Source organism: Rhododendron vialii, chromosome 6a, assembly GCF_030253575.1.
Source record: "Rhododendron vialii isolate Sample 1 chromosome 6a, ASM3025357v1".
In the NCBI taxonomy this organism is placed as follows: domain Eukaryota; kingdom Viridiplantae; phylum Streptophyta; class Magnoliopsida; order Ericales; family Ericaceae; genus Rhododendron; species Rhododendron vialii.
This window is the reverse complement of record NC_080562.1, coordinates 37,620,735-37,646,798: the sequence shown is the minus strand read 5'-3', so window position 1 is coordinate 37,646,798 and position 26,064 is coordinate 37,620,735. Positions and strand designations below refer to the sequence as shown.

Sequence of the window (26,064 nt, the reverse complement as noted above, 5' to 3'; positions counted from 1 at the left end):
AAGAAAGGGCAGTGTCCCTTCACAAAGGGCTAGCAGGTATCTTGGTAGAAAGAGAAAAATATCTAGCCTGTTTGGACCATAAAGATGAAAGATCTAGAGAAATTTATGAGAGCTAATAAGGAATTCAAAGAAACAAATGGCTGCTTCACTTGAATATTTTCTCATCGTGTCCTTTAAAGTCACATAATGTGTGTACGAGAGCGGAAGCGCAGACTCGAACTCGAGTGTGAAAGCGTCTTTCAAAAACTTCTTAAACGACTAAAGTGAGTGAATGAGAATATTGAGAGCGAGAGCAAAGTGAAGATTGAGAGCGGAAGCGAAGGCCATTTTGAAGGATTAGAATTTGGGAGATTTAGTGATAGGTCTACTATAGACATTTCATAAGCCTATAAGTCCACCTAATAGTTTTGTAAAGCCACAAATCCACACAACCTAAACCCTAGGGTACCCTATGAAGGTGTTTAAAACCCTAAACCTTATAAAAGTGTCTAAACCACTAAAATCCTATAATAGGAAAGTGAACCCTAAAACCCTATAAAAGTGTCTAAACCTTAAGGTACCCTATCCTATATTAAAAAAGTGCACCCTAAAATCTTATGAAAGTGCCTAAACCCTATGATACCTTACCCAACTCTAGGGTATCTCAAAATGGACTTGAGACCTTACAAAATTAATACGTGGACTTGTAGGCTTATGAAGTTTACATCATAATGGACCTAAGACTAATTTTCTATATCTTCATCTTTTATTTGGAAAATGAATAAGTACAGATACAGTAGGGGGGAAAGAAACTAGTAAGCTCATCCGCAAACATGTACAGATTCTCATAGCTTTAAATTTAAATAAATCCTCCGGCGAGATTAAGCTGTAAGCAAGACTAGTACTGCTGCTGGCATCCCGTATCGGGTTGTCAACACAAACAACTAATTTCTACAACAAAACAATACTCCGGTTCTAATCTTGAATCCGGTCCTCAAGCCACCAATTTACGTTCCTCCCTTAAATGATCTTCAGCAATCGTGTCAAACTTGATGCTTCTTGCAACATCAAAGAAATGAGCAACAGCTTCTTCAGGTGTCCCGACAAGAACACCGTGGCCAAGATTGAGAATGTGACCCCTTGGGCCTGCACACTTGACGACCCTGCCAAATGAGATTCAATCAGTCAGATCAGTTTGTAAAAATGAAACCTTACCTCGTCTTTCAATATGTTAGTGTTTGTTCTAGGAAACCAAACTGTTATTCCTAGCAAAGCCTACCGATCTGTGCAACAATGGCCCCTATTTTTTTTCCCCTTCCTCTGTCACATGCAGCAATACTCATTGAAACCTTGTGATACTTGTGAACCCTCACGTTTTCAGGTCGTGTGCTAGTAAGACACCTTGAGTTCGTGTTAGACCTTGATGCCCAAATTTTTGTCACACAGTACATGAACATTAGGCAGATGCCATTACTCAAAATGGTCTGTGTATTTTTAAATGAGACAATTGTATGGCGAAGAAAAATATCGAACAATGATACCATAGCAACTCCATAGGTAGGTCTGGGCTTTTTTCCATTCTATTGTCGGAGACCATACCTTCTGACTGAGTTCCTATTTCCAATAGGCGAAAGAGCATATGACAATGCCCAAACCAAACCAAACCAAACCGAGCCTTACGTCCCAATCACTTAGAGTCAGCTACATGAATCATTTTCCTCCATTGAGCTCTGTCAAAGGCCACTTGTTCACACAAACCCAAAATACTCATATCTAGCATATGACAATGCCCAACCAGTGATGCAAGTTAACAGGGCATGAGTTGTTTCGGAAACAACTAGTTATCATGTGCCCCTTGTCCCTTAGACTAACATATGTTAATGTTATAACGTAAAATGCAGATAAGAAGCCAGAGATCAAGCAGTTGAGCTGGTATTTACAGTAACTGATATGAAAAGTTCAGTCAACATATTTTAGCTCGCAACACAAACCTTTGAATTTCATCAGTCAAGGCAGGAAGAGGTGAGAATAAATAAGCAGGGTCCACATTTCCTTGTACGCTAATTCCACTACCCAAACGCTTCCTTCCATCTGCCATATCCACCGTCCAATCCAATCCAATCACATCAACTCCAGTTCCCTTCATCCGCTCCAGAAGGCCACCATTCCCATTAATGTAGAGGACAAGTGGTGTTCCAGGGCACTTTTTCCTTACTAGACTCACAATCTGCAATCTCAAGAGGTCATTTGAGAAGGAAAGATGATACCATAACTGTAAACCATTCAAAGCATGAACAAACAGAAAGTGCCAAACAAGGCATACAGAGCAGCATTTTCTCCAAACAGAAAGGATATCGAAGAGATAAGGTTAAAACTTATCTAAGCCAGCAATGATAAACAACAGAGGGAAAAAAACCCATTCAATGCTCATAAACCTCCCACCTATGTAGCACGGACACGGACATGGGATACGAACACGACACCGACACCCCGACACACAAATTTTCAAAAAATGGGGGACACGGTATATATATATATATATCAGTCCGGATCCAATGAGGGATCCCGCACGGTGCTACCGTGCGGGACTCCCCTTTCCCGATCGAATTGCGACAATTCGAGCCGCTCAAAGTGATCAAAACGTGATTTTAAGGGTACTCGCGAGAAATCAGCAAAAAAAATGATCGGGAAGGGCTTGATCCGAACAGTTTTTTATTGAACGGTTCAGTAAAAAACTGCTCAAATCAAGCCCTTTCCGATCATTTTTTTTGCTGATTTCTCGCGGGTACCCTTAAAATCACGTTCTGCACACTTTGAGTGGCTCGGATCGTCGCAATTCGATCGGGAAAGAGGAGTCCCGCACCATAAGGCCGTAAGGGATCCCTCATTGGATCCGGACTGTGTGTGTATATATATATATAAATTTAAAAATATTCAAATAAGATAAAAGTTTAAAAATATTCAAATAAGATAAAAGTTTAAAAATATTCAAATAAGATAAAAGTTTAAAAATATTCAAATAAGATAAAAGTTTAATAATATTATAACGAGATAGCCCTAAATCTGATCAGAGAGTGAGAGAGAAAGAAAGAGAGAACACATTCAAACAAAGAGAGTGTCCCTAAAGTGTCCCCCGAAGTGTACACTTTGATCCATTTTAAAAGTCTTTATAATTGCAATTTTACCCCCAAAGTGTCCGTAAAGTGTCGGAAGAGGTCCGGAGGGAGAAGTGTCGGACACGTGTCCGGAGAGTGTCCAGGAGTGTCGGTGTCCAAGAAGTGTCCGACACCAGTACGTGAGCTCCGACGAAGTGTCCGTGCTACATAGCCTCCCACCTTGTAAATCTGTCTGTTTAATTTCCTCAAGCCCAGAATTAGCAATTTCTAATGCATTTATTTACAAAACTAACTAGTACAATCACAAAAATGTTTACAACATGCTAACATGGTATTGAACTGAAAGGGTTTATTGTGAAGGCGAAGCTAATGAGGAGGAGAGAGATCGATCTGAAACTTCATACACTTGTTTTTCCCACGTCTGTTTTGTCAATTTTCAAAGATTAGCAATTTCTATTTATCCACTATGAAAAAAGAGTTGAAGTTTCTAATATATTTCTAGCTAAGACAAAAACATGGTAAAAACATCAACACACTGCATGTCACCGCAACCAAAGAGGAACTTACTAGGGAAAAATAAGCTATCACGTAGCCTATCCACAGGCCGAGAGCAAGATGTCTCCAACATTAGTTTATGGAGCAGTTACAAAACAGAAGTTTTAAAATGAGAGGAGCCAATCATAAATGTACTTTCAGGGAACATGACTTTTGTCCAGTTATTTACACTCAACGCAAATTACCTCTTGAATATAGGGCTTTGACCACTGCTCCCACATATTCGGCGGTAGTTGCCCTCCCCAGGAGTCAAATATTTGTACACAATCAGCCCCAGAATTCACTTGGAAAACAATGTACTCCGCTATTGCCTTCGTTAAATGAGAAAGAAGAGCCCTCAATACATGTGGTGCTGTATGACACATACTTTTTATAGTGGTATACGTGCGAGTTGTACCCCCTTCTACAATATATGTAGCAATTGTCCATGGTGCTCCCACAAAACCCAGAATTGCAGCTTGCCCCCCGACCTAAGCAGGCAAAAAAACATAAACTAACAGTAAAATTGAAGCAGTTCCAAACCGCACAAAATCAAACCCCAATAACCTAGCACTTCCAACAACCTTCTCAATGCATGCGGCAAATAGTAAGAAATACCTCCCGGTGCAAAATCTTGAGGGATTCTCCCACGAAATGAAGTTTATCCAAGTCAATCGGATGCAATGCTGTCAAGCACTCCTCAGAACGGAGTGGAGACTGAATAACAGGACCCCTCACCTCTTCTATGTCAAATGGGACACCAAATGCAGGTAAAGGGGTAAGTATGTCAGAGAAAATAATAACCCCATCAGGACGGAAAGCTTCCCAGGGCTGCAAAGAAATTTCCACAATGAGATCAATTGTCTCTGACCTCTCTCTGAAGGAGGGGTGTTTCTTTGCAAGCTTTCTGTAAACAGCCATATACCTTCCTGCCTGACGCATCATCCATGCTGGAGGGCGGCTTACAGGATCTCCTCTTGCAGCTTGTAACAGAAGCGGATCTAAAACCAAATGATACATAGATGAAGTAAACAAAGAAAAGAAGACCTAAATCTAAAAAATCAAACCAAGAGATCATCATACTGAATTATGCACACCCAACTGCCCTACAATCCAAGGAAGGAAATATTTATGTGCGGGGGAAAAAACACATTCCACTTCCTACAATGCTTTAGGTGACCAAAGTTCACAACCACTTAACCAGCATATATTGAGATGCCCCCAACATCACCATTCAGGAAAGTCACAAAGGCTGAAGTTCCTTGTGATTCTGGTTCTCAATACTGAATAGCATAAGAGAACCTAAAGTGAAAGGAAATGACTATTCTGCTGTGTCTTTTTGGCAACAATTCAAAAAAGAATGACTAGTAACAGTATTAGAATAACTCGTGCAAGATCAGCACCGATAGAAACTTCCAAAGAAATAAGTTCAGCAAAGCTTAACGTTTAAATAAGGGTTAAATAAAGGGTAAAATATGTACTTGCCCCTCAAACTATCCAAATTTTGTTTACTTCGTCCTTTAACTATCAATCGCACACACTTGCCCCTTAAACTAACTAATCTGAACTTACTACGGCCAATTCTCACTTTCCATCCATCTCTTGGATGGAAAACCCTTAGGTTGGATGGAAAACCATTGACCCTAACCTTACCCAAAAATTTTGGCGCCCAAAAGAGGGATATTTTAGACTTTTACTCCCAAACCCTAAAACAAGAACAAATTGATTTGGGGTTTTCAGCCAAAAACCCTAACACCCCACTGGAAGGTTTTCGACTGATTGCTCATCATCCAGTTAAAAAAAAATACTCCTACATGACAGCGCAGGTAGGAATTAGCATGGCACCAGTTCGTTAGAAATCAGGGGCAACACTGGGGTGGGTTTTCTTCCATTTCATCCGTGAGAAAATCAGGCGCGCTAAATTTTTCCTTCAAAACTGCGGCTGAAAATCCCCCCCTACTCACCATCATTAGATTCATTACCCACAAGCCTCATCATTTCCAACTCCATGTTTTCATAAAATAGTAGTATTACTCTCTTTTTTTCCCTACTTTTTGGCCGGCTGGGTTTCAGATTGATTTCTTTACACTACCTACAAACTTTCTCCCTCTTCAAACATGATGAGAGAGAGATAGAGAGGAGGAAGAAGGAGATACATACATATACATATATTATAGCCTTCAAGTAAGTTTTCCGTCCAAGAGATGGATGGAAAATGGGAATTGGCCTTAGTAAGTTCAGATTTGTTAGTTTAAGGGACTAGTGTGAGCAATTGATAGTTTAAGGACAAAGTATACAAAATTTGGATACTTTTAAGGGGCAAGTACATATTTTACCCTTAAATAAAGGTATGCCAAACCATTATTTTAAATAAAAAAATTCACAACAGAAAGTAAAAAGCCTTCTAACAGGGCAAAATTACAGTGAAGAGTAGCACAATCATCCGTAACATTCATCTAAATAGTTGGACGAATTCTTCTGAAGAGAAACTGAGGAAATCTATATGCATGCATTAGCAGGGAGTGAATTCCAGACACAATTTCATCTAATCTTACTACCCTATTCACTTTGAAGTACAAGATCGTTGATGGAGCTAATTCCAAGACTTCAATAGGTGGAACCGAGGAACGTTGAAAAAGTAGATATCCATTACAAAAGTCATCACAGAAACTTAATGAACATGTATTGCAATGTGTACCTCTATGATCTTTGTGTACCAAGTCATTTCCAGCCATTACGTATTACGAAATTGATGCAGGAGAAATAAAAGGTTATATACCAACATTTGAAGCCCCAATTTGGATCACATGACAAAAGGGCAGAGCACAAGGATAGTAAAGTTTTCTTATAAAGTAAAGTGAGACCAACAAAACTAATAAGCAGAATGAGAACAACATGAAACGTAACTGAATTTCCCACTCTTCACAATAGGCTTAAATAAAGGCATGAACTGATCCCTCGGCTAATATATAATTATTAGAGCTTATCCCACATTGGTTAAATATAACCTTCAAACCTAGTATATGAGCATGGGCAGCCTCTCCACTCATTGTCAATTGGTTTTGAGTAGGATGCTTTAACATGTTATTAGAGCTTAACCCTAACCCCAAACCACCACGACCCTAATAGATTGCTAACCACCAACTCATCTAAAAGCTTAAGCTATTAGAGAGAGGGGCAACTTTATTATTTATATTCTCAACAATAATGGATGAGAAAACATTGGGGTATATTCACCAATACGCACACTGATAACATTCAACAATAGGGGTATATTCACCAATAGGCACACTGATAGCATTCAACAATAGGCATCGATACATTTTGATTGTGAATAATGTGGTTTCCATTGACAAACGAGAATGCTAACGCTTATAAGTCAAACTATGTGAAACAGTTTCACATTACAACCATTTGAGATTCAAGAATTAGACGATTTAGTAACATATCAATGCAAAAAATACAACCACAAAAAAAGATGGCCCAAGAATACCAAAAACATATTCTATCTTGGTATAATCATACATGAACCTACTACTAGGTTGCCCAATTATCTGAGCCTTACAACAAGGAGGCCAGTCAAGAACCAGCAATGTCCAATTACAGTAGTTCATTTAGAATCCAGCCCTAGTCACAAGGTCAAGGTAACCGCTTAAGGAGAATGAAACTGAGTGAATGGAATTACCCATTACCAATTTACGACAGAGTCAAATGATATCCGATCACCCACATGCAAGGGCAATGGACTGAGGCTGGGTTTCCCGTATTGTCTATACGGACTAAATGGGCTAACGCCCACAAGAACACGGATTTCGAGATAGGTCATTCTCCTTACATACATCAACTAAAATTCCTTTTAACGGAAATAACTTGTCTAAGGTCCTTAAGCTATAGACAAACTCTTTAGCGGAAACCTAAGTTGACTATTTCAAGTGCCTCAGGACATTTGAGATTGGACTCCTCACTGAATCAAAATCGGCCATGGTTAAGAAGAAAAGAATGCCAAAAAAATAAATTAGAACTTCCAACAAAGTTCACACATTGCACTGAACTTCCACCTATTCAAACACACTTTTTTGCACCTCAACCACCACCCAATAAGCTGTGTATAGCATTTTCCAATTAAATTTCCCAAAATACAAGTATCTGTGTGTCATCCAAATTATTCAAATGTATGTCTTTTCGATGGTAAAGGACAAATTAAAGGCATTCACGAGACAAAACCGAGGTTACAAAGGCCTCGTTCAGTCACCGGGAAGGGAAAGAAAAGTATGAGACTGATTAAATTTTCTTGCATTTTAACTGTGTTCAGTTAGTTAGTAGGAAAGTAACGGGACCCATGCCTCTAACTTTCCCACTAGGATTAGCTTTCGCTCAAAATTTGTCTCACAAAAAACACAAGATTTGGCAGGAATCTTGTTTTGACTAGTTTCTACATAATTAAACTATTACTCCCCCATCCCCATTTGTTGGTCTCAGTTAACACTTTTTGCTGTCCCAAAAAATTGTCCAACTTCAGAACTAGGCACTGTTGAATGAATTTCCTTTTTTACCATTCCTTTTTCAATTAGTAGTACTAACAAAGTAAGAAAAGGGGTAAAATTGGAAAATCAAGTCATAACAAATACAATGATTGTGTCCCCTTGTTAAATTCGGATTCCCAAAAGAGACCAACAAATGGGAACAGAGGGATTACTTTTCAACTTTCCCGTCAATTTCTTGGATCAAATGAATGCCCTTAACTAAAGTTCACTATAATTTTCTCTGGAACAATTTTCCTGCAATAATTTCTTGATAAGTGAACGGAGACCAACAATGTAAAGTTAGAGCACAGGGAGGCACGTACCAGAAGAGGATGAGGAGCAGCAAACCCGAGGGAACTTGTTACAAGGCAATTTCCTGCTAGGAGGGAAAGCCAAGACCCCATTTTGGCACCGAGAGAGAAGCCCTAGTTGAACAAACAAGCTCGACGATTTCCAGCCGAGTGTGCAACTTGTGCAACTCACACTGCGTACCCACCAAGTTTACATAAAACAGGACTTAGAGAGAGAGAGAGACGAAACAAATTCAAATCCATTCATACACAGTAGTATATACGTATAGAGAGGGAGAGAAAGAGACCTGGTAGAAGCAGAGGAACTCATTAGCCGAAGTAGGCTTTGCAGGTGAGTAGAGAAGAGATCCTTTCCTCGCGGTCGTTCGCTCTCTCTCCTCCTCCTCCTCCTCCTCCTCCTTCTCTCTCTCCTCTCTCTCTCTCACTGTATCTCGCCCATGTATTCTCTCCTTATCTGGTGTGACCGTTTCAACTCTCTCTCCGAATGCATATCAGCGATTGCGCCTCACTGGAATTGGTACGTCTCAATTCCACTGGATAATTTGGGTATTTTTAGCAGTTTGTCCCTTGCAAAGGTCGTTAAAATGAGGCTTAATTACATCTTCTCCCTAAACTATCATACTTTCTCAAGTCACCCCTGACCTATACAATCCAACACTTGACCACCTTATTAAACTACCTAAACCCAAACCAATAAGGTAATAGTAACATTTGAAATCTATTCTAGGTTCTTTAACGGCCACGAAGCGACTGAATAATAATAAATAAGGGGCTCAAGCTGAACTCAATGTTTATATGTATGAGGTCATTTTTTTGTGAAAATACATGAGTGGTATATACGTGGCCCTTTAAATAAAACTGTAATGCGATTCTGGGTTACATTTTGGTGTCGATAAAAACTCAAATCCGTTGTTTTTCTTTTTGAATTAAAAATCAAAACCGAAACTGCGACGGAAGGATTTCAAAAGCGTCCGAACCCTCTACAATTCTACCGTCCAAATTTTGGAATGGATGATAGACCATCCATTGAGACTATCTCATCCTTGTTACGAGCAAAACCGAACAATTGACCATCTCATTGGACGATCTATATTTGAACTGTTTCACCCACCCAATTCCATTTCAAAACTGACATTTACACAGTACACGTAATATAATATAGATCCAGGTTCAATTCCTTCAGCTTGACGTGAGGCAAGCTTGAAGAAAAATGAGGAATTGAGATGATCTGGTTCTCTCCCCCTGTTGAGTCTGGACTAGTCTCTCGAGCATTCCTTTACAACCATTGAACCACCACCATTCATGGCTTCCTCACCCCTCTCTCTCCTCCTCTTCTCTCTCTTCCTCCTCCTCCTCCACCAACCTCTCTCTACCTCATCAACCCTCCCCAAATCCACCCTCTTCAGACCCAACCTCATCTCCCAGCCCACTCCCTCCATAACCACCAGCACCACCGACACCCCCATCACCTCCTACTTCGAAGTCACCAAACCCATCAAACTCCCCCACACTAAACCCTGCTCCTACCTCGTCCTCCGCCACGATTTCGCCTACACTTACTCGAAACCCCCAGTTCTTGCCAATTACACCCCTCCTTCCGATTGCCCATCTCAGGATTTCGCCAAGATCGTACTCGAGTGGACAGCAACGTCCAAAGGCAGGCAATTTGACCGGATTTTCGGGGTTTGGCTCGGCGGCGTGGAGATCCTGCGCAGCTGCACGGCGGAGCCGAGATCCACCGGGATAATTTGGACCGTCCAAAAGGACATCACGAGGTATCACTCGTTGCTCATGACCAATCAAACGCTAGCTGTTTATCTTGGAAATCTGGTTGATAATACTTACACTGGTGTTTACCATGTTGATATATCAGTCCACTTTTATCCTGCTACAGTGAGTTTGAGTAATGGTGAGGCTAATTTAGGTAATTCTGCTGATTTGATCTTACCCGTTTCGCGAAATCTGCCGTTGAATGATGGCTTGTGGTTTGAAATCGAGAACTCGACGGATGTAGAGTCAAAGAAGTTTGAGATTCCTCGGAATGCTTATAGGGCTGTGTTGGAGGTTTATGTCTCATTTCATGAGAACGATGAATTTTGGTATACGAATTTGCCGAATGAGTACATTAGCACAAATAATCTCACGGGTACAGCGGGGAATGGGGCTTTCAGGGAGGTTGTGGTTAGATTGGATGGTTCATTAGTTGGTGCAGTTTGGCCTTTTACTGTGATATATACTGGAGGGGTCAATCCCCTCCTCTGGAGGCCGATTACCGGAATTGGTTCTTTCAATCTCCCTTCTTATGATATTGAAATCACGCCGTTTTTAGGAAGCATAGTTGATGGAAAGATCCATGAGTTTGCATTTAGTGTAACCAATGCGTTGAATGTGTGGTATGTAGATGCCAATTTGCACGTGTGGTTAGACAAGACGGGCATGGAAACTGAAGGACAGCTTTTGAGTCACACTAGTTTGGAACCCATAATTTCTTTGGTATCAAATTTTACAGGTCTGAATGGAAATTTTTTGACCAGTTCTAGTAGGTCCGTATCATCAATTGGATGGGTGAAGTCATCCCACGGGAACATCACGACCAACACAACTCAAACATTCAACTTCAGCAACTTTATGGTGATGGGGAATGATGGGAATTTGCAGATTGTGAATCAGATAATTGATTTCAATAACAGTGTTCATGCACTGATGCCTACTTCTTCTACTCACTCAATCGAATCATTTAAAAGGTTTCCCCTTTACCTTTACTCCAATTCTGTGGACCAAGGAAACGACACTTCCAATTTTGTAACGAACCTAACATTGGGTTTCAGCGAAGAGAGAGTAGCGGCTTCTGGTTTTGGATTCTTGGTTAGTAGTCTAAAAAATTTGCAGAATGCACAGGGTATCATGCTGGTGAAGGGGAACTTGGTGGTCAGCGGAATAGGAAGTACACAGCAAGCATACCAATATGATAGCAGCAAATTCTGCTATTTTAGAACTGTGAGCAGCTCAAATTACACTATTCTTTACGATAAGGTGGGCAATACTTGCAGCAAAAAATTTCGACCTCGTGTGGGTTTTGGACTTGCCAAAGGGTTGCCTTTCTCTGCTCAGAGGGCCTTAACATCTGTTTTTCGTGACAATAAGAAATTGCATTGACACATTTAGTTGGCTGGTTCTTCTATTGCTTCGCAAAAGGAGTTCTCCTAGTGGCATTTTGGGGAATTTTTCAGAAAGTTGGTAGACCGGGTGACAAAGTCAGTGTCGTAATCTTCAACTATTGTGACGGTGAATCATGTTTCTATGTACTGCTATTGTAAATTTTTTGTTTTATCATTTTGGATTTAATGCAGCTGGTTGATTTTCAAGAGGACAGTGGTATTCCTCTTTGGGTTCCCTAAAAATAAATTTTGCAATATTTTGCAAATGATGGAAAACTTTCTTCATAAACCTTGGGGAAAGTGGGTATTAATAGATGTGCCATTTCTCTCATTTTTCCTATAATTCCTATTTGTATTGCTGGTTCAGCTATTCCAAGAATGGTGAAACAGCTACTTTAGGGTTGCTGTAATTCAGATGGCCGCTATAAGATGTTCTACAGCTCTGAATTTTTCATCACACGAAGTTATAGTATCTGCCACTCTACACTTTTACAGCTCCATTCTCCCCCCTTATGGTCTGTTGGAGTCATCATTGAAGTTTGCAATCTGTGTCTCCTTGGATCTCTAGTTTTACTTTTGAAGCTTACTTTGTTTGCTTTACGACATGGTAATATTGTATTGACCTATCTTTGTTGGGTGAGGAATGAGCAAGATATAGCCATGCTGCAGTCGTGTTCATTAGTAGTGCGTTACAGAAGCTTTAGCTTTGTCAAGCTGTAGTTCAACTTGACTTTGGAGACGACTATTAGAACTCATTGGGTCTTCTTTTTCATAATAGTTGGCTTGAATTCGCTAGAAAAATGTGTTCATGTCACTACTCGTTGAAGAACCTTGCTACTGACACAGCAAATCTGTGCATAGATCATGCACAGATTGTGTTGTGGGCCCACTATGGGTCCCACACAAATAATCCGAGCCATTCATTATGTTTAAAATATTTTTTCAAGGTCCCCCGCGAAAATCATCTCAATCCGATAACTACAAGTGCTTGATCTAATCGTCTAACTTTTCATTCAGGTTTTTGGCGAATGAAAAGTTAGACTATTAGATCAAGTACTAATAGGTATTGGATTGAGTTGATTTTTCGCGGAAGCCCTTGAAAAAGTGTTTTAAAGATAATGAACGGCTCGGATTGTTTTTGTGGGACTCATAGTGGGCCCCACAACGCAATCTGTGCACGATCTTTGCACAGATTTGCTGTGCAAACAGACTTTCCGGCTCGTTGAATGACTGCCAGATTATCCATATTGTGGAGTATGTAAAAGCGATGTGGCCAATACACCCAGGTTCAACTTTCAAACTCTGAGATTCCTTGGTCAAGTTTTGCACACATTGCTGATTGCAATACACACATGAGGCTTGTGCAACTTCATGCAGTTTCTGCCTTCCATTGAATCATTATGTTTGCACTAGAAATGGATTCTTGGAGATCTAAATTACCTCAATACATAACAAGAAAATTCGAACCATGACAAGAATGGCAAGAAAACTGAGTTTTTCAAGGAAATTCTGGTGGATTCTTGGGGTGAGCCTTCTGTTGGTTCTCCTATGGGCCAGTTGAGTGCTAAACTGAGTAGGCTTAAACCTTTACTCAAGAATTTTTCACAAACAAAATTTTGGTAACCTTAGTGGTAGAGTTGCTGTGGGTAAGGCGAATCTTTCCAAGATTCAGGAATTATACTCTAGGTTTCCTCAAGATAATTTCTTGAATAATCTTGAAAAGGATCTAGTTCTTCAATATTTTGAGCTGTCTGCAGCGGAAGAATCCTATAAGAAGCAGAAATCCAGAGTCTCATGGTTACCTGAGGGTGACAGAAACACAAAATTTTTCTAAGATGAACTCTCACAGGGCAAGGAATACCATTCTTAGTTTAGTCAATGATACTGGGGATAGGTTGGAGGATCCTGCTGCTATTGAATCTGAGATTATTGGATACTACCAGAGATTAGTTAGGACTGGTATTGCTTAGAAAACTGACCCTCGCAATGTTTTATCAGTTGCTATTGCTCAAAAGGTTCCTTTGGATTTGAGACATGGGCTAATAGCTCCAATGTCTGATGATGAAATCTTGGCTGCTCTTAAGTCTATTAAGAAGGATAAGGCACCAGGGCCTGATGGAATTCTGCTTTCTATATTGATAACTGGGATGTTGTTGGCAAAGATTTCATAGCTGGCATTAGAGAATTCTTTATCAGTAAGTGTGTGCCTTGAGGTTGGAATTCCACAGCCATTACTCTGGTTCCCAAATCTGCTGCTCCTAATGCCATTCGGGATTATAGACCTATTGTGTGTTGCAATACTACTTATAAGTGCATCACTAAGGTGTTGGCAAACAGAATTCAGGCTGTTCTGCCTAAGATAATTAGTGCTTCACAATCTGCCTTTGTAAAGGGTCATTCTATTTTTGATAATATCTTGTTAATGCAGGAGGTTGTTCGAGGTTATCACCGTGATCATGGGCCACCTAGATGTGCTCTTAAATTGGACATTATGAAAGCCTGTGATAGTGTGGACTGGGACTTTGTGCTTGATGTCATGAGGTTCATGGAGTTACCAGATCTTTATATTTTGTGGGTCCAAGCTTGTATCTCTTCCCCTAGCTTCTCCATTCTCATCAATTGTGAGCTTAAGGGTTTTTCCTGGCATGAGAGGGCTGTGACAAGGGGATCCCATTTCTCCATATCTTTTTCTTTTGGTTATGGAAGCTTTTTCTAGTATTTTGAGGTATAGAATCAGTGAAGGTGGTTTCTCTTACCATCCTAAATGTGCTGTAATCAACCTTTCTCAATTGGTATTTGCTGATGATATGTTAATTTTTTGTGGTGGTGAGGTTGGCTCTTTTGGGGTTATTAAAGGGGTGCTGAAGGAGTTTCATTTCTTCTCTGGGTTGCTGCCTAATCTGGGGAAAAGTGCATGTTTTTTTGCTGGGGTTGATCAAGAGAGAAAACTTGCTTTATGAGCTATCCTTGATATTCCAGAGGCCTCCCTTCCTGTCAAATATTTGGGAGTGCCCTTGATATCCACCAAACTCAGATACTTAGATTGCTTGGTTCTCAAGGATAAAATGCTGCAGAGAGTCCAATCTTGGTCAAATAAATCCTTGTCTTGCAGAGGTAGATGCCAGTTAATTAGTTTTGTCCTCCTAAGTATCCAAGTCTATTGGTCATCTATCTTCATTATCCCTCAGAAGATGATGAAGGAAATTTAAGCTATTCTCAATGCTTTTCCCTGGAATGGTGTAGCTCTCAAGTCAGTTGGGATTGAAGTTGCTTGGAAGTCTGTTTGTGTCCCTAAATCAGAAGGTGGTTTGGGTTTGAAAAGGCTTTCAGAGTGGAACAAAGCATCTATGTTAAGACACCCATGGGCTTTGTGTAAGAAGGAAGATATTCTCTGGGTTAAATTGGTGCATTCGTATGTGATAAAATCTCAGTGTATATGGAATATGCCTCTCCCAGCTGACTCTTCTTGGACCTTGAGGAAAATCTTTGGTTTGAGATCTTTGGACCAGAATTTCATCAAGGCAGTTGTAGGGAATGGTAAGGATACCTTTCTTTGGTTGGATAATTGGCACACCTTGGGTCCTTTGTTTCAGAAATTTGGAAGGAGGGTGATGTTTAATCTGGGTAGGTCTCTTGGGGCCAAGTTGGACTCTATTATTGATAATGGCAGGTGGAGATGGCCTCGGAGCAAGAATGGTACTATTATAGAAATTGTGGATGGTACAACTAGGGATCTTATCCCTATGATGGACAGAGAGGACCATGTTTTTGGAATCTGAATCCTAATGGTCAGTATAGTGCTAAGTCAGCTTGGTTGGCAATTAGAACCAGTCACTCTGAAGTGGTGTAGTCTCCTTTGGTTTGGTTTAACAAGCATGTGCCCAGGCTGTCTTTTATTTTGTGGGTAGCTCTTCTAGGGAGATTATCCGCTAAAGACAGGTTGCGTTTATGGGGGATAGCTATGGACCCAAATTGTGTTCTTTGTCATGGTGGGGTGGAAGACCACAAGCACTTATTTTTTTATTGTTCTTTTTCTCAGTTGCTTTGGTGGGCTGTTAAGGACTGGAGTGGTTGGGGGCATGCTTTCAGGGGTTTGGATTCTGAGATTGAATGGGGGTTCACTGCTAGACTGAAATCTGTTATTTTTAAGCTTTGCTTGGCTGCGACGGTCTATCATCTCTGGAGGGAGAGAAATTTTCGGATTTTTCAACAAAGAGGGGAAAATCATACTACAGTTTGCCGAACACGTTTGGGAGGAAGTGAGATTCTGTATTTGCTCTTGGAGAAACCTGCCGAGATCCGCCACAAATTTGCAGATTTGCTCAGATTGGGGGAGGATCCCGTTGAAAGTGTTTAAACAACCGTAGTACCAGTTTTGTTTCTTCTTGTCTGGTTCCTGTTGGTAGAGTGTAGTTTAGGCTCTGTTGTTTTGGTTTTCCTGGTGGTGTTGAGTTGTGTTGTTCTGTCCAAGGCTTTTTTTTCCCTTGGCTTTTACAACACCTTTGGATAGTGAGAAATGGTGTGATAAGAAAAGGAACCATTTCTCACAAAATCTCACCATTTTTGATAAGATTGGGTGAGAAATGAGAGAAGCCAATCAAAACATTTCATTTTTGTACTTTTCTCTCAATTTCTCACAAAAATAGTTAATCCAAATGAGCAATTTGGCTATAAACCAAAACGTTTTCTTTTCTCTTCTCTTGAAATCACTCAATCCAAATGGGCTGTTAAGGCTTGTCCCTTTTATAAATGGAATCTATTCCCCCCAAAAAAATCGGGTTTTTCATATCCTCTTTTAGTGATGACATTTGGGATAGACATGGGGATTTTTACATCCGATTGAAAACTACCCAAATCCGCCCCGATACCCGAACGGAAAGAGGAAGAATGAACCATGACCGAACCAAATGGGGTTCGGGTATTCCCCGTATCGAATAGGTAACCGAATTGAACTATAGATTTTAAGGGAATCAATTAGAAACAAAAAAAAAAAATTCGGAAAACAGATTCAAATGAGGGATCTTTGGGTTGATTAGCAGATTACAGTAGGGGCGGCGGTGTCTAACGTAGCAATCGGAGAACTTCATTGGTGTGTTGACGGTAGCAATAGGAGGTGTCGGGGAAGGTGATGCCTCTCTCGATCATGCAATGGATGAGGTCGATCATGCCGGTTTTTGGCTTGCCGGAGCCGTAGAAGCCGGCGGTCGTGCTCATGCATCCCAACCCCAGCGCAGACACCTAAAGGCCTCGTGAACCCAGCTTCACTCTCCTCTCCATTTCCATCATTCAAGGGGCGAAGTGCATCGATCAAGTCACCCCTGACATACACAACCCAACAGTTGACCACCTTAAACTACCTAGACCCAAACCAATAAGGTAATAAAATAGCAGATAAAAAAAAATAAAAAAAAGGTAATAACATTTGATATTTATTCTAGGATCTTTTATATGTGTGAGGTCATTTCTGCGAAAATACATGAGGGTATATATGTGGCCCTTTAAAAATGCTACTGGTTTGCATTTCGGTGTTGATGTAAACCCAAATTTGCTGGGTTGTTTTTTCGAATTAAAAATCAGAACCGAAGCTCCAGTTGAAAAAATTACTCCAATCAGTGCGATTCAATTAACATCCATGAGTTCGGACGAGATTATCATCTCTGTATGCAAGTTGTAATTTCATGTTGGACCCGTCATTAATGTAAGGATTTCGAAAGATTTCAAATGGGATCGAATCTTCTACCGTCCAAGTTTAGGAATCGACAAAACAGTTTATACGTGGACCAATGTAAACCGTTCATTGAGACCGTCTTGTCCATTCTAAATAATTGATTATCTCATTGGACGAAATAATTGATTATCTCATTGGACGATTCATATTTGAATTGTTTCTCCCGATTCCATTTAAAAAATGACATGTACGTAATTGGTCGAGGTTGATTTCTTCAGCTTCACGATGAGGAATTGATGTCACTTTCATCTGGCTCTCTCCCCCTCTTGAGTCTTGACTAGTCTCCCGAGCATTCCTTTACAACCACGGAACCACCACCACCATTCATGTCTTCCTCATCCCCCTCTCTCCTCCACTTCTCTCTTTTCTTCCTCCTCCTCCACCAACCTCTCTCTGCCTCATTAACCCTCCCCAAATCCACCCTCTTCAGACCAAACCTCATCTCTGAGCCCACTCCCTCCACCACCGACACCCCCATCACCACCTACTTCGAAGTCACCAAACCCATCGAAGTCCCCCACACCAAACCCTGCTCCTACCTCCTCCTCCGCCACGATTTCGCCTACACTTACTCAAAACCCCCAGTTCTTGCCAATTACACCCCTCCTTCCGATTGCCCATCTCAAGATTTCGCCAAGATCGTACTCGAGTGGACAGCAACGTCCAAAGGCAGGCAATTTGACCGGATTTTCGGGGTTTGGCTCGGCGGCGTGGAGCTCCTCCGCAGCTGCACTGCGGAGCCGAGGTCCACCGGGACAATATGGACCGTCCAAAAGGACATCACGAGGTATTACTCGTTGCTCATGACCAATCAAACCCTAGCTGTTTATCTTGGAAATTTGGTTGATAGTACTTACACTGGTGTTTACCATGTTGACATATCAGACCACTTCCATCCTGCTGCAGTGGGTTTGAGTTACGATGAGGCTAATTTAGGTAATTCTGCTGATTTGATCTTACCTGTTTCGCGAAATCTGACGTTGAATGATGGGTTGTGGTTTGAAATCGAGAACTCGACGGATGTAGAGTCGAAGAAGTTTGAGATTCCTCGGAATGCTTATAGGGCTTTGTTGGAGGTTTATGTCTCATTTCATGAGAACGATGAATCTTGGTATACGAATTTGCTGAATGAGTACATTAGCGCGAATAATCTCACGGGTACAGCGGGGAATGGGGCTTTTAGGGAGGTTGTGGTTAGATTGGATGGTACATTAGTTGGTGCAGTTTGGCCTTTTACTGTGATATATACTGGAGGGGTCAATCCCCTCCTCTGGAGACCGATTACCGGAATTGGTTCTTTCAATCTCCCTTCTTATGATATTGAAATCACGCCGTTTTTGGGAAGCATAGTTGATGGAAAGATCCATGAGTTCACATTTAGCGTAACCAATGCGTTGAATGTGTGGTACATAGATGCCAATTTGCACGTGTGGTTAGACAAGACGGGCATGGAAACTGAAGGACAGCTTTTGAGTCACACTAGTTTGGAACCCGTAATTTCTTTGGTATCAAATTTTACAGGTCCGAATGGAAATATTTTGATCAGTTCTAGTAGGTCTGTATCATCAATTGGATGGGTGAAGTCATCCCTCGGGAACATCACGACCAACGTAACTCAAACGTTCAACTTCAGCAACTTTATGGTGATGGGGAATCATGGGAATTTGCAGATCGTGAATCAGATAATTGATTTCAATAACAGTGTTCATGCGCTGATGCCTACTTCTACTCACTCAATCGAATCATTTAAAAGGTTTCTCCTTTACCTTTACTCCAACTCTGTGGACCAAGGAAACGACACTTCCAATGTTGTAACGAACCTAACGTTGGGTTTCAGCGAGGAGAGAGTGGAGGCTGCTGGTTTTGGATTCTTGGTGAGTAGTCTAAAAAATTTGCAGAATGCACAGGGTATCATGCTGGTGAAGGGGAACTTGGTGGTCAGTGGAATAGGAAGTACACAGCAAGCATACCAATATGATGGCAGCAAATTCTGCTATTTTAGAACTGTGAGCAGCTCAAACTATTCAATTCTTTACGATAAGGTTGGCAATACTTGCAGCAAAAATTTTCGACCTCGTGTGGTTTTTGGACTTGCCAAATAGTTGCCTTTCTCTGCTCACAGTCTCTCCCCTTCCTTACTTTACCTCAGTCTCTCCCTCTTCCCTTCCATCCCCTTTTTTTGTTCCTCCTCGATTTCTCCTTTCTCCGGCGAGATCCCACGGCTCCATTGCTAGATGGTTCTAGTTTGCCTAGCGGTTGTGTATCTTGTCGTGAAAGATAATCGTGGGGGCTGCCGCTTCTCCGGTGTGTCGCCGCCGCTTGCTTCTGTGGCGTGGTGGTGCTCTGTGGGCCTTTTCCGGCGTGTTCCCGCTGACAACACTCTTGGGTGTTTGCTAGATCTGGCCTAATGGCATTGTGGAGCTCTTCGAGACATGGAGATCGTTGTGGGTTTTCTTCTCCAATGGATCGATGCACCAGTTTGGTGATGTGGTTCGGTGGCATTGTGGCTGCAGTTGGAGGTGGTTCCGGTGCGGCGGCGGCTGTGGTTGATCGGAGGTGACAGCGGCATGTGGCTCTGTGGGTAGTGTAGGGTTTCTTTTTGTTTGCATTTAGGGCTTTCTTTTTGTTTCTGGGCCCCTTGGTCAAGTTTTGCACACATTGCTGATTGCAAGAGACACCTGAGGCTTGTGTAACTTCATGTTGTTGCTGCCTTCCATTGAATCATTATTGCTTGCCCTAGAAATGGATTATCTAGTTTTTCATATCCTCCCTGCTACCATTGGATTTCGGCAGATTTCGGCTACAATATGCATATTCTTTGCACGTCGTTTTATTTCCAATGTCACCGTCGTCTTCTAGGGGTTTAGAAGCACTCAATAGCTAAAATGGTGATTATTACTTATAGAACTGGATCTAGATTGAATTCAGATCCTGACCATGTGATCCAAATTGGTATGATATCAAAATCTTGCTTCACATAGTGTGATCTCTACTTAGGTTTTCTAGTTGCTCATTCTGTATGTTCTTTTCGTATATTGTTTCTTTCAGCAGATGTGTTCACGGTTGATATGCAAGAACTTATTCAATCTATTGTTTCCGAGTAATAAAGTAGAATTTGCTCCTGCTACACGGTCTAGGGCCTTAAACCTTGTATGAAGACATATTACCCATTTCCTTCTCGTTGTAAATTTCACAACTTGCGTCTAAGTGTACCAGCAGCAGGACATTGAATAGTTGCAGAAAACTGAAGACCAAAAGAGCATCTGGCCGTAGGAACTTACTCTTGTGCACTATATCCACCTCAGGTGATGCTAATTGAGGTCGAAAGCCACACAATTTTGACTCGTGCATAGTGTGGGTTTTGAAATGATTGGGGGCTAGGGGCCTGACCCACAGCATATATACACAGAAATTAACCAGTTCAGTTGTAATATTAGCCCAAAACCGGACCAAACCGAATAGATTTCAACCCTACATACATATTCCAGTACAGTAATGTGGGAAACTAAATTATGGTTGACTGAATATATGCAACTGTCCATGGCTATAAACCCAGCGACTGCATCAGTTAAATTCAAGACAATGAGAAAGATGATGTACACAGAAGAGAAGGTCAAATGGAAATTCAGCAGAAATTTCATGGTTCTCTTGATGCGGGGGGGAATGTTCTAAAAGAATAGATAAATTCAATTAAGCAATCGATTTACAACTGATAATTGACCTGAGTCCCCATTCAACACAAAAAGTTCCAAAGGTATGTAGGATGAAGCAGACTCGGATGACGACCCAAATCTGTAGGTGGGTTGCAGTATTTTGCTCCCTTTGGAACATGGAATCGTGAGAAGTCGGGGTCCTGTCCTCATCTGCCAAACCTGCATTAAGAGACATCGTATGAAGCTAATCTTAACCCATATTTCCAGAAATGCCTTTCACTTAAAGAATCCATATATATCTGAAAAGTCACAAACCATATTATAGGATATGGACATCCCGCACTAATGACATGTTTATCCAAGCGGGAAATCCGGCACCATTAGCAAACATAACATTCACATTTTTTTGGAGTAAAACCCTTATGGCAAGACATTTGGAATGGCAGCCAAATCTCTCAAACATGATAGCTGAAAATTTATTGGCTTTAAATAGCAGCTCATGGCGGAGACCTTTCGTTTAGACATGCTTGCTGAAAATGACGTCTCTCAATAGATATCAAAAGCGTCTCTTATTCATCTTTAATATTCTCACCACTTCTAAGACGATGGGTCATGCATATCAAAATCATCACCGTGATGACTCCGTTTAACCTCAAAAAATGAAGTTTTCGTCATCTATAAACCTCTTAATCCATTCAAATGGTATCACAAATCCACAGTATCAAAATGGCACTAGTTTTCTTCCATCTGAATTACTCATGATTAGTTGATTACATTATTGATAAATAAATCTTCCAAAATAGATACCCAGTTGCATATTTGTTATCAACCATGAAGGTAAATATAAACCCCCTCGCTCCATTCGAATGATATCACAAACTAATTAGGTAGTCAAGAATATAGTACCTCAATTATCCCTTTGCGAGGTGCATGAATTGCTAAGCAGAGGCAATAATCACTTTTCACATGTTCATAGTAAGAAGAACTTGATGATGCCTTATCTTTATTGACGAGCATTTCCATAAATAAGCAACTAGCTTCACGATACCCCTGTATATAAGAGAAGTTGAACTTCCAGGAAAGCAGAGAAAATGAAAACTAACATAGCAGAATTTAACATAAAGAGCCAATCAATTCAGGGCTTGCTGAAAGAAAACCTTCCATAGCCGCACTACAACCAGAGCCTGAGTGTCTAAAAGCAGTATACGGCCAAGTGAATCAGTTATTGCTGCCAATGTACCACTAGGTGACAAGGTGAGCTTCTCACCCTTCCTTGGGTGATCCTTAAAACATGTGAGAGGAGAAGCTGGCAAAAATCATATGAGAATTTATAAATCCCTAATATTATCACCACAGTAAAAAAAGAAAAAAGTATGCGACAAAATGTCAAACATTTTAAGGAAACTGTTCTCACCTCGAGCAAATGATTGGGGCTTTGCTTCAGGCTTATTTGCGGACTTTTGTTCACTTCGCCATATCATTTTAGAAAAAGAGGCTATTGTCGAAAATGTTGCAGGTACAACTTTAGACAGAATAGCTCCAACTAAAGATCTGCTTCGGTCCTCTGAAAGTCTTTTGGAGAGTTCAAAAGGAGTTGAAACAAACGACAATATCAAATGGATAATTAGAGTCCAAAAAACAAAATGACCATAATTTATTTAATCAAAAAAAGGTCCATTAAAATGAACTCCAATCATGCTTACCTGAATGCTGAAATCACAGCATCATCCCCAATAGTGATTGCACAAAAATAACGTTGACTTGACTGCCCAACAATAAAAGCAGCTGAATTCAAAAACCAGAATAACTTCAGAAAGCCTCCACAAGTGATTTGACAAATGGATAGCGTCCAAATATAGGCAGGCAGGAGGGCAACATCCATGTCACTAATATCTTATACGTAAAGATTGAGCAACACAACATTATCACCTGCACTTCCATTAGTGGAGGAGGCATGATGCCAGTTACTGCTGCATCAGCACATGACCCATACTTGTTAACATTCCATAGCTGGTAAGGCAGTCTTCCAAAGGAACTTCCAGAATCATCTGGATCTCTCTTGTGATCCCAAAACTGAGTGTGTGATTCTTGAAACCACCGCTGCAGTATACTCTACGTGTCAAGCATGAAAATTCAAGTGAGTCCATGATTATTGATAGAAAACAACAAGGCTTCAAAGGGTGAAACAACACAAAAGAGACCGACCAGGGAATTCTTATGTACAAGAAAAATATAAACCTCAATCTGGGTCTCGTGTTGAGTTTTCAGTCAAAATACCGTCCCCGTCTGAATTGGTATTCCCATAGATTGCTTTTTCCCAAAAATGGATCCTTGAGCACCAAAATAAAACTCTACCAAAATATTCCTGACACAAAATCTCTACCAATGGCTAATACTCCAACAAAACTTGTAATATTAAAATAAGAACTTTAAAGTCAGATCTACTCTGGTCGCCCATTTGTGGGGGTGGGGGAGTATTTTAACCAAAACTCTCACGTCTTAGAAACAGATAATACCAAATACCTGGATGTCAGATCCATCAAAACGAGCAATCACACCAGGCATTACAACACAAATCTCCTCTGATGATGTATCTTGCGTGAGATCTCTCTTGGTGCCACGGACTCTTAGCTTAATAATTCGTCCAGTATTTACAATCTGTCAGCACAAAATTACCCAGTAAGTGATGTGATCTTTGGATCCCTAACACAATAAGTCTCCTCTCAAACTGGCAAACTGCTCTTCTCAATTTAGAAAAAGAAAGAGAAGTATTGAGAGACAAAGAAGATGAGTAAGTGAGGGGGGTGAGGGAAACTGCTCAGAAATGTCTTAGCTGGTTGAGGGGTGGCTGGATTGGTATGTCAAAAACAGGATAAAAAAGAGGTGAGTGGTCAATCAAGTTATTCGATAGCAAATTGTGGGATAACCTGGGATCTGAAATGGAAACATGACACAAAAGCATAGGTAGTGTGCAATATAGCTATTTAAGGTTACCCAAGTCCAAACTTATCGAGTCAGATACATACAGATATCTACCATCGACTATTCGTAGCAAGCTTCAAAAGAGCAAAAGTACATAGCTGAATTGGAAATGAACAGAAATTACCCAATTTGCAGACAAAAGCATATCTCATGTGTAAAGATAATTATTTATTTATTAATATCCTTTCACATCCAACCTCAAAATCCAGCACTTCAAATTCATACTGTTGATCATATGCCAAAGCAAGACATACCAAATTGTGATGCAAATTTGCAATTTCTTCACTTTACCTAAACTTTTCCACAAAACAACACCGAGAATCAATCTGATAACCAGTTTAATTCTCCCTTTTCAGAATTTTACATTTCATCCTTTTTCATGCAATTTCTCACAGCCAAATAGCATCATAAACTTCTTTTTTTTATAAGTAAATAATTATATTAAAGAAGGCATCAAGGGAATGCCACCCGTACACAAAAAAAAAATTAGCATCATAAACTTGATTCCAATCTCCTTCCTTTATTCCAGCCATCTGCCCCACTTAACCAACTCCCAGCAAAGAATCAGCTAAACCTAATAAGGGAAAAAAAAAAAAAACCATAATATCCAACCCAATTTCTCGAGTACAGCAGTTCAATTCCTCCATGCAAAACCAAAATCTTTATATTTACACAATTTGTCACGCACTCAGGAAAAATAAATTTTATCCTTACTAAAAACATATTATGTACCAATTTTACTCTTAGTACCTCAAGGTTTGTAGATTCCGTCCGAGCACATAGCAATTTATTAATGTTGCATTATGTTAACAACTTGTTACTGATCAGTGATTTCTCTGTCAATTTGTCAAAACCTTTGGATAAAATTAGAACCAAAATCAATTTTCTAATACCGTGTTCCGAAAAAAATTCATTGATGATTGCCCCCACTGCTCCACGTTCCCAAATTACCAGATATGCGTATCTTGCTCATGATCTAAGTCACATAATTCGCGTGCATTAGGGGGTGGACCACGAGCGCAACCATGAAAGCATCTTTGAAACATAATTTGCGAGAGAACGCGAGACATTTTGATACGTGACTAAGCTCAAGACTAATGAATTCTAAGTCGCACAGTGCACGAGCGTGATGGGAGCCTGAGCGCGAAAGTGTCCTCTAAAAACATCCCAGACTACTAATAATCGTAACAGCGATGACTGAGAGCGCGGAGCGGATTGAAAGCACGAGCGGGGTTCATTACGTGACTAAGCTAAGTATCAAAAGGAATGGTTTGATGAGAAACCTGCTTATGTATAAGATGCCCCCGGAGAGAGTAAATCAACAAGTACCCGCACGAGGTCCCGATCGCGAGCACTCGAACGTCGTCGAACACCAGCCATTCGATCGCGGAGATGGACTCGGCCTCGATCGGGGACAGGGTGGGCCGGATCTTGACCCGGGAGGCCCCCGACGGATCGGCCCCGTCGGAGAATTCGATGACGAGGACGGTGGAGCGGTTGGCGAGGGCGATGGAGTGCGTGTCGAGTGCGGTCAGGAGGTTAGGGTTCTCGACGAGCCAGCCTTCCTTCCCGGCGCCGAGGTCGGTCAGGTCGTCGCAGGCTATGGAGCCGAGATCCGTCGTGTGACTGCGTCGAGCCATTTTTGCGGGGTTAGATCATGGGGTTCTGAGGAATAAGCTATTTGGCTACCCAGGCAAGAACGGAAACACTACCGACACAGAATATTTTGTTTGCACGCAATGGTGCACAGATTTTTTGCGGAGCCTACTTTTACATCTCATATAAATGATTTGATTCGTTCATAAATTTTAAAATATTTTTTTTAGGGACTTTGAAGAAAATCAGCTTGCTAGGATACATGTAAGTATTTGATCCAATCTCACAACTTTTCATCCAGAGTTCCTGCTGGATGAAAAGTTGTGAGATTGGATCAAGCACTTACATGTATCCCATCGAGCTAATTTTTTACTGAGTCCTTCAAAAAAATATTTTAAATTGAATAAACGGATCATTTGTATAAGACCAAAAAATAAGCCCTACAAAAAAATTTGTGCACAATAGTCTATGTCATTAGCACGGT

At 40.8% G+C, this 26,064-nt stretch overlaps 4 protein-coding genes across 4 annotated transcripts; 2 read left to right on the top strand and 2 right to left on the bottom strand.

Moving 5' to 3' along the window:
* Positions 1-726: 726 nt before the first annotated feature.
* Positions 727-9,047, bottom strand: LOC131331528 (uroporphyrinogen decarboxylase 1, chloroplastic). The gene is made up of 6 exons (XM_058365532.1): positions 8,751-9,047; positions 8,476-8,636; positions 4,248-4,630; positions 3,836-4,120; positions 1,971-2,206; positions 727-1,142 (listed from the first exon to the last, which is right to left on the bottom strand). The coding sequence occupies exons 1-6, from the start codon at positions 8,771-8,773 to the stop codon at positions 974-976; spliced, it is 1,257 nt and encodes a 418-aa protein (XP_058221515.1). The 5' UTR covers positions 8,774-9,047; the 3' UTR covers positions 727-973.
* Positions 9,048-9,461: 414 nt separating this feature from the next.
* On the top strand, positions 9,462-11,952 carry LOC131331527 (peptide-N4-(N-acetyl-beta-glucosaminyl)asparagine amidase A-like). The gene has a single exon (XM_058365531.1). The coding sequence runs from the start codon at positions 9,766-9,768 to the stop codon at positions 11,617-11,619; it is 1,854 nt and encodes a 617-aa protein (XP_058221514.1). The 5' UTR covers positions 9,462-9,765; the 3' UTR covers positions 11,620-11,952.
* Positions 11,953-17,556: 5,604 nt separating this feature from the next.
* On the top strand, positions 17,557-20,111 carry LOC131331525 (peptide-N4-(N-acetyl-beta-glucosaminyl)asparagine amidase A-like). The gene has a single exon (XM_058365529.1). The coding sequence runs from the start codon at positions 17,676-17,678 to the stop codon at positions 19,449-19,451; it is 1,776 nt and encodes a 591-aa protein (XP_058221512.1). The 5' UTR covers positions 17,557-17,675; the 3' UTR covers positions 19,452-20,111.
* Positions 20,112-20,959: 848 nt separating this feature from the next.
* Positions 20,960-25,723, bottom strand: LOC131331526 (uncharacterized). The gene is made up of 8 exons (XM_058365530.1): positions 25,268-25,723; positions 23,526-23,660; positions 22,932-23,114; positions 22,706-22,767; positions 22,417-22,574; positions 22,160-22,308; positions 21,909-22,052; positions 20,960-21,221 (listed from the first exon to the last, which is right to left on the bottom strand). The coding sequence occupies exons 1-8, from the start codon at positions 25,622-25,624 to the stop codon at positions 21,036-21,038; spliced, it is 1,374 nt and encodes a 457-aa protein (XP_058221513.1). The 5' UTR covers positions 25,625-25,723; the 3' UTR covers positions 20,960-21,035.
* Positions 25,724-26,064: the final 341 nt, after the last annotated feature.

What these genes read in the sequence shown, in the direction of transcription:
- LOC131331528 (XM_058365532.1), bottom strand. Translation starts at nt 8,773, where the DNA reads ATGAGTTCCTCTGCTTCTACCAG. An exon ending in AGTTCCTCTGCTTCTACCAG is followed by an intron (nt 8,637 to 8,750) that starts GTCTCTTTCTCT and finishes GTGGGTACGCAG; the next exon opens with TGTGAGTTGCACAAGTTGCA. An exon ending in CAAAGCCCTATATTCAAGAG is followed by an intron (nt 2,207 to 3,835) that starts GTAATTTGCGTT and finishes TTGAGATTGCAG; the next exon opens with ATTGTGAGTCTAGTAAGGAA.
- LOC131331527 (XM_058365531.1), top strand. Translation starts at nt 9,766, where the DNA reads ATGGCTTCCTCACCCCTCTCTCTCCTCCTCTTCTCTCTCTTCCTCCTC.
- LOC131331525 (XM_058365529.1), top strand. Translation starts at nt 17,676, where the DNA reads ATGTCTTCCTCATCCCCCTCTCTCCTCCACTTCTCTCTTTTCTTCCTC.
- LOC131331526 (XM_058365530.1), bottom strand. Translation starts at nt 25,624, where the DNA reads ATGGCTCGACGCAGTCACACGACGGATCTCGGCTCCATAGCCTGCGAC. An exon ending in TTGATGGATCTGACATCCAG is followed by an intron (nt 23,115 to 23,525) that starts GTATTTGGTATT and finishes CTTGACACGTAG; the next exon opens with AGTATACTGCAGCGGTGGTT. An exon ending in CTCGCAAAGGGATAATTGAG is followed by an intron (nt 21,222 to 21,908) that starts GTACTATATTCT and finishes CTCTTAATGCAG; the next exon opens with GTTTGGCAGATGAGGACAGG.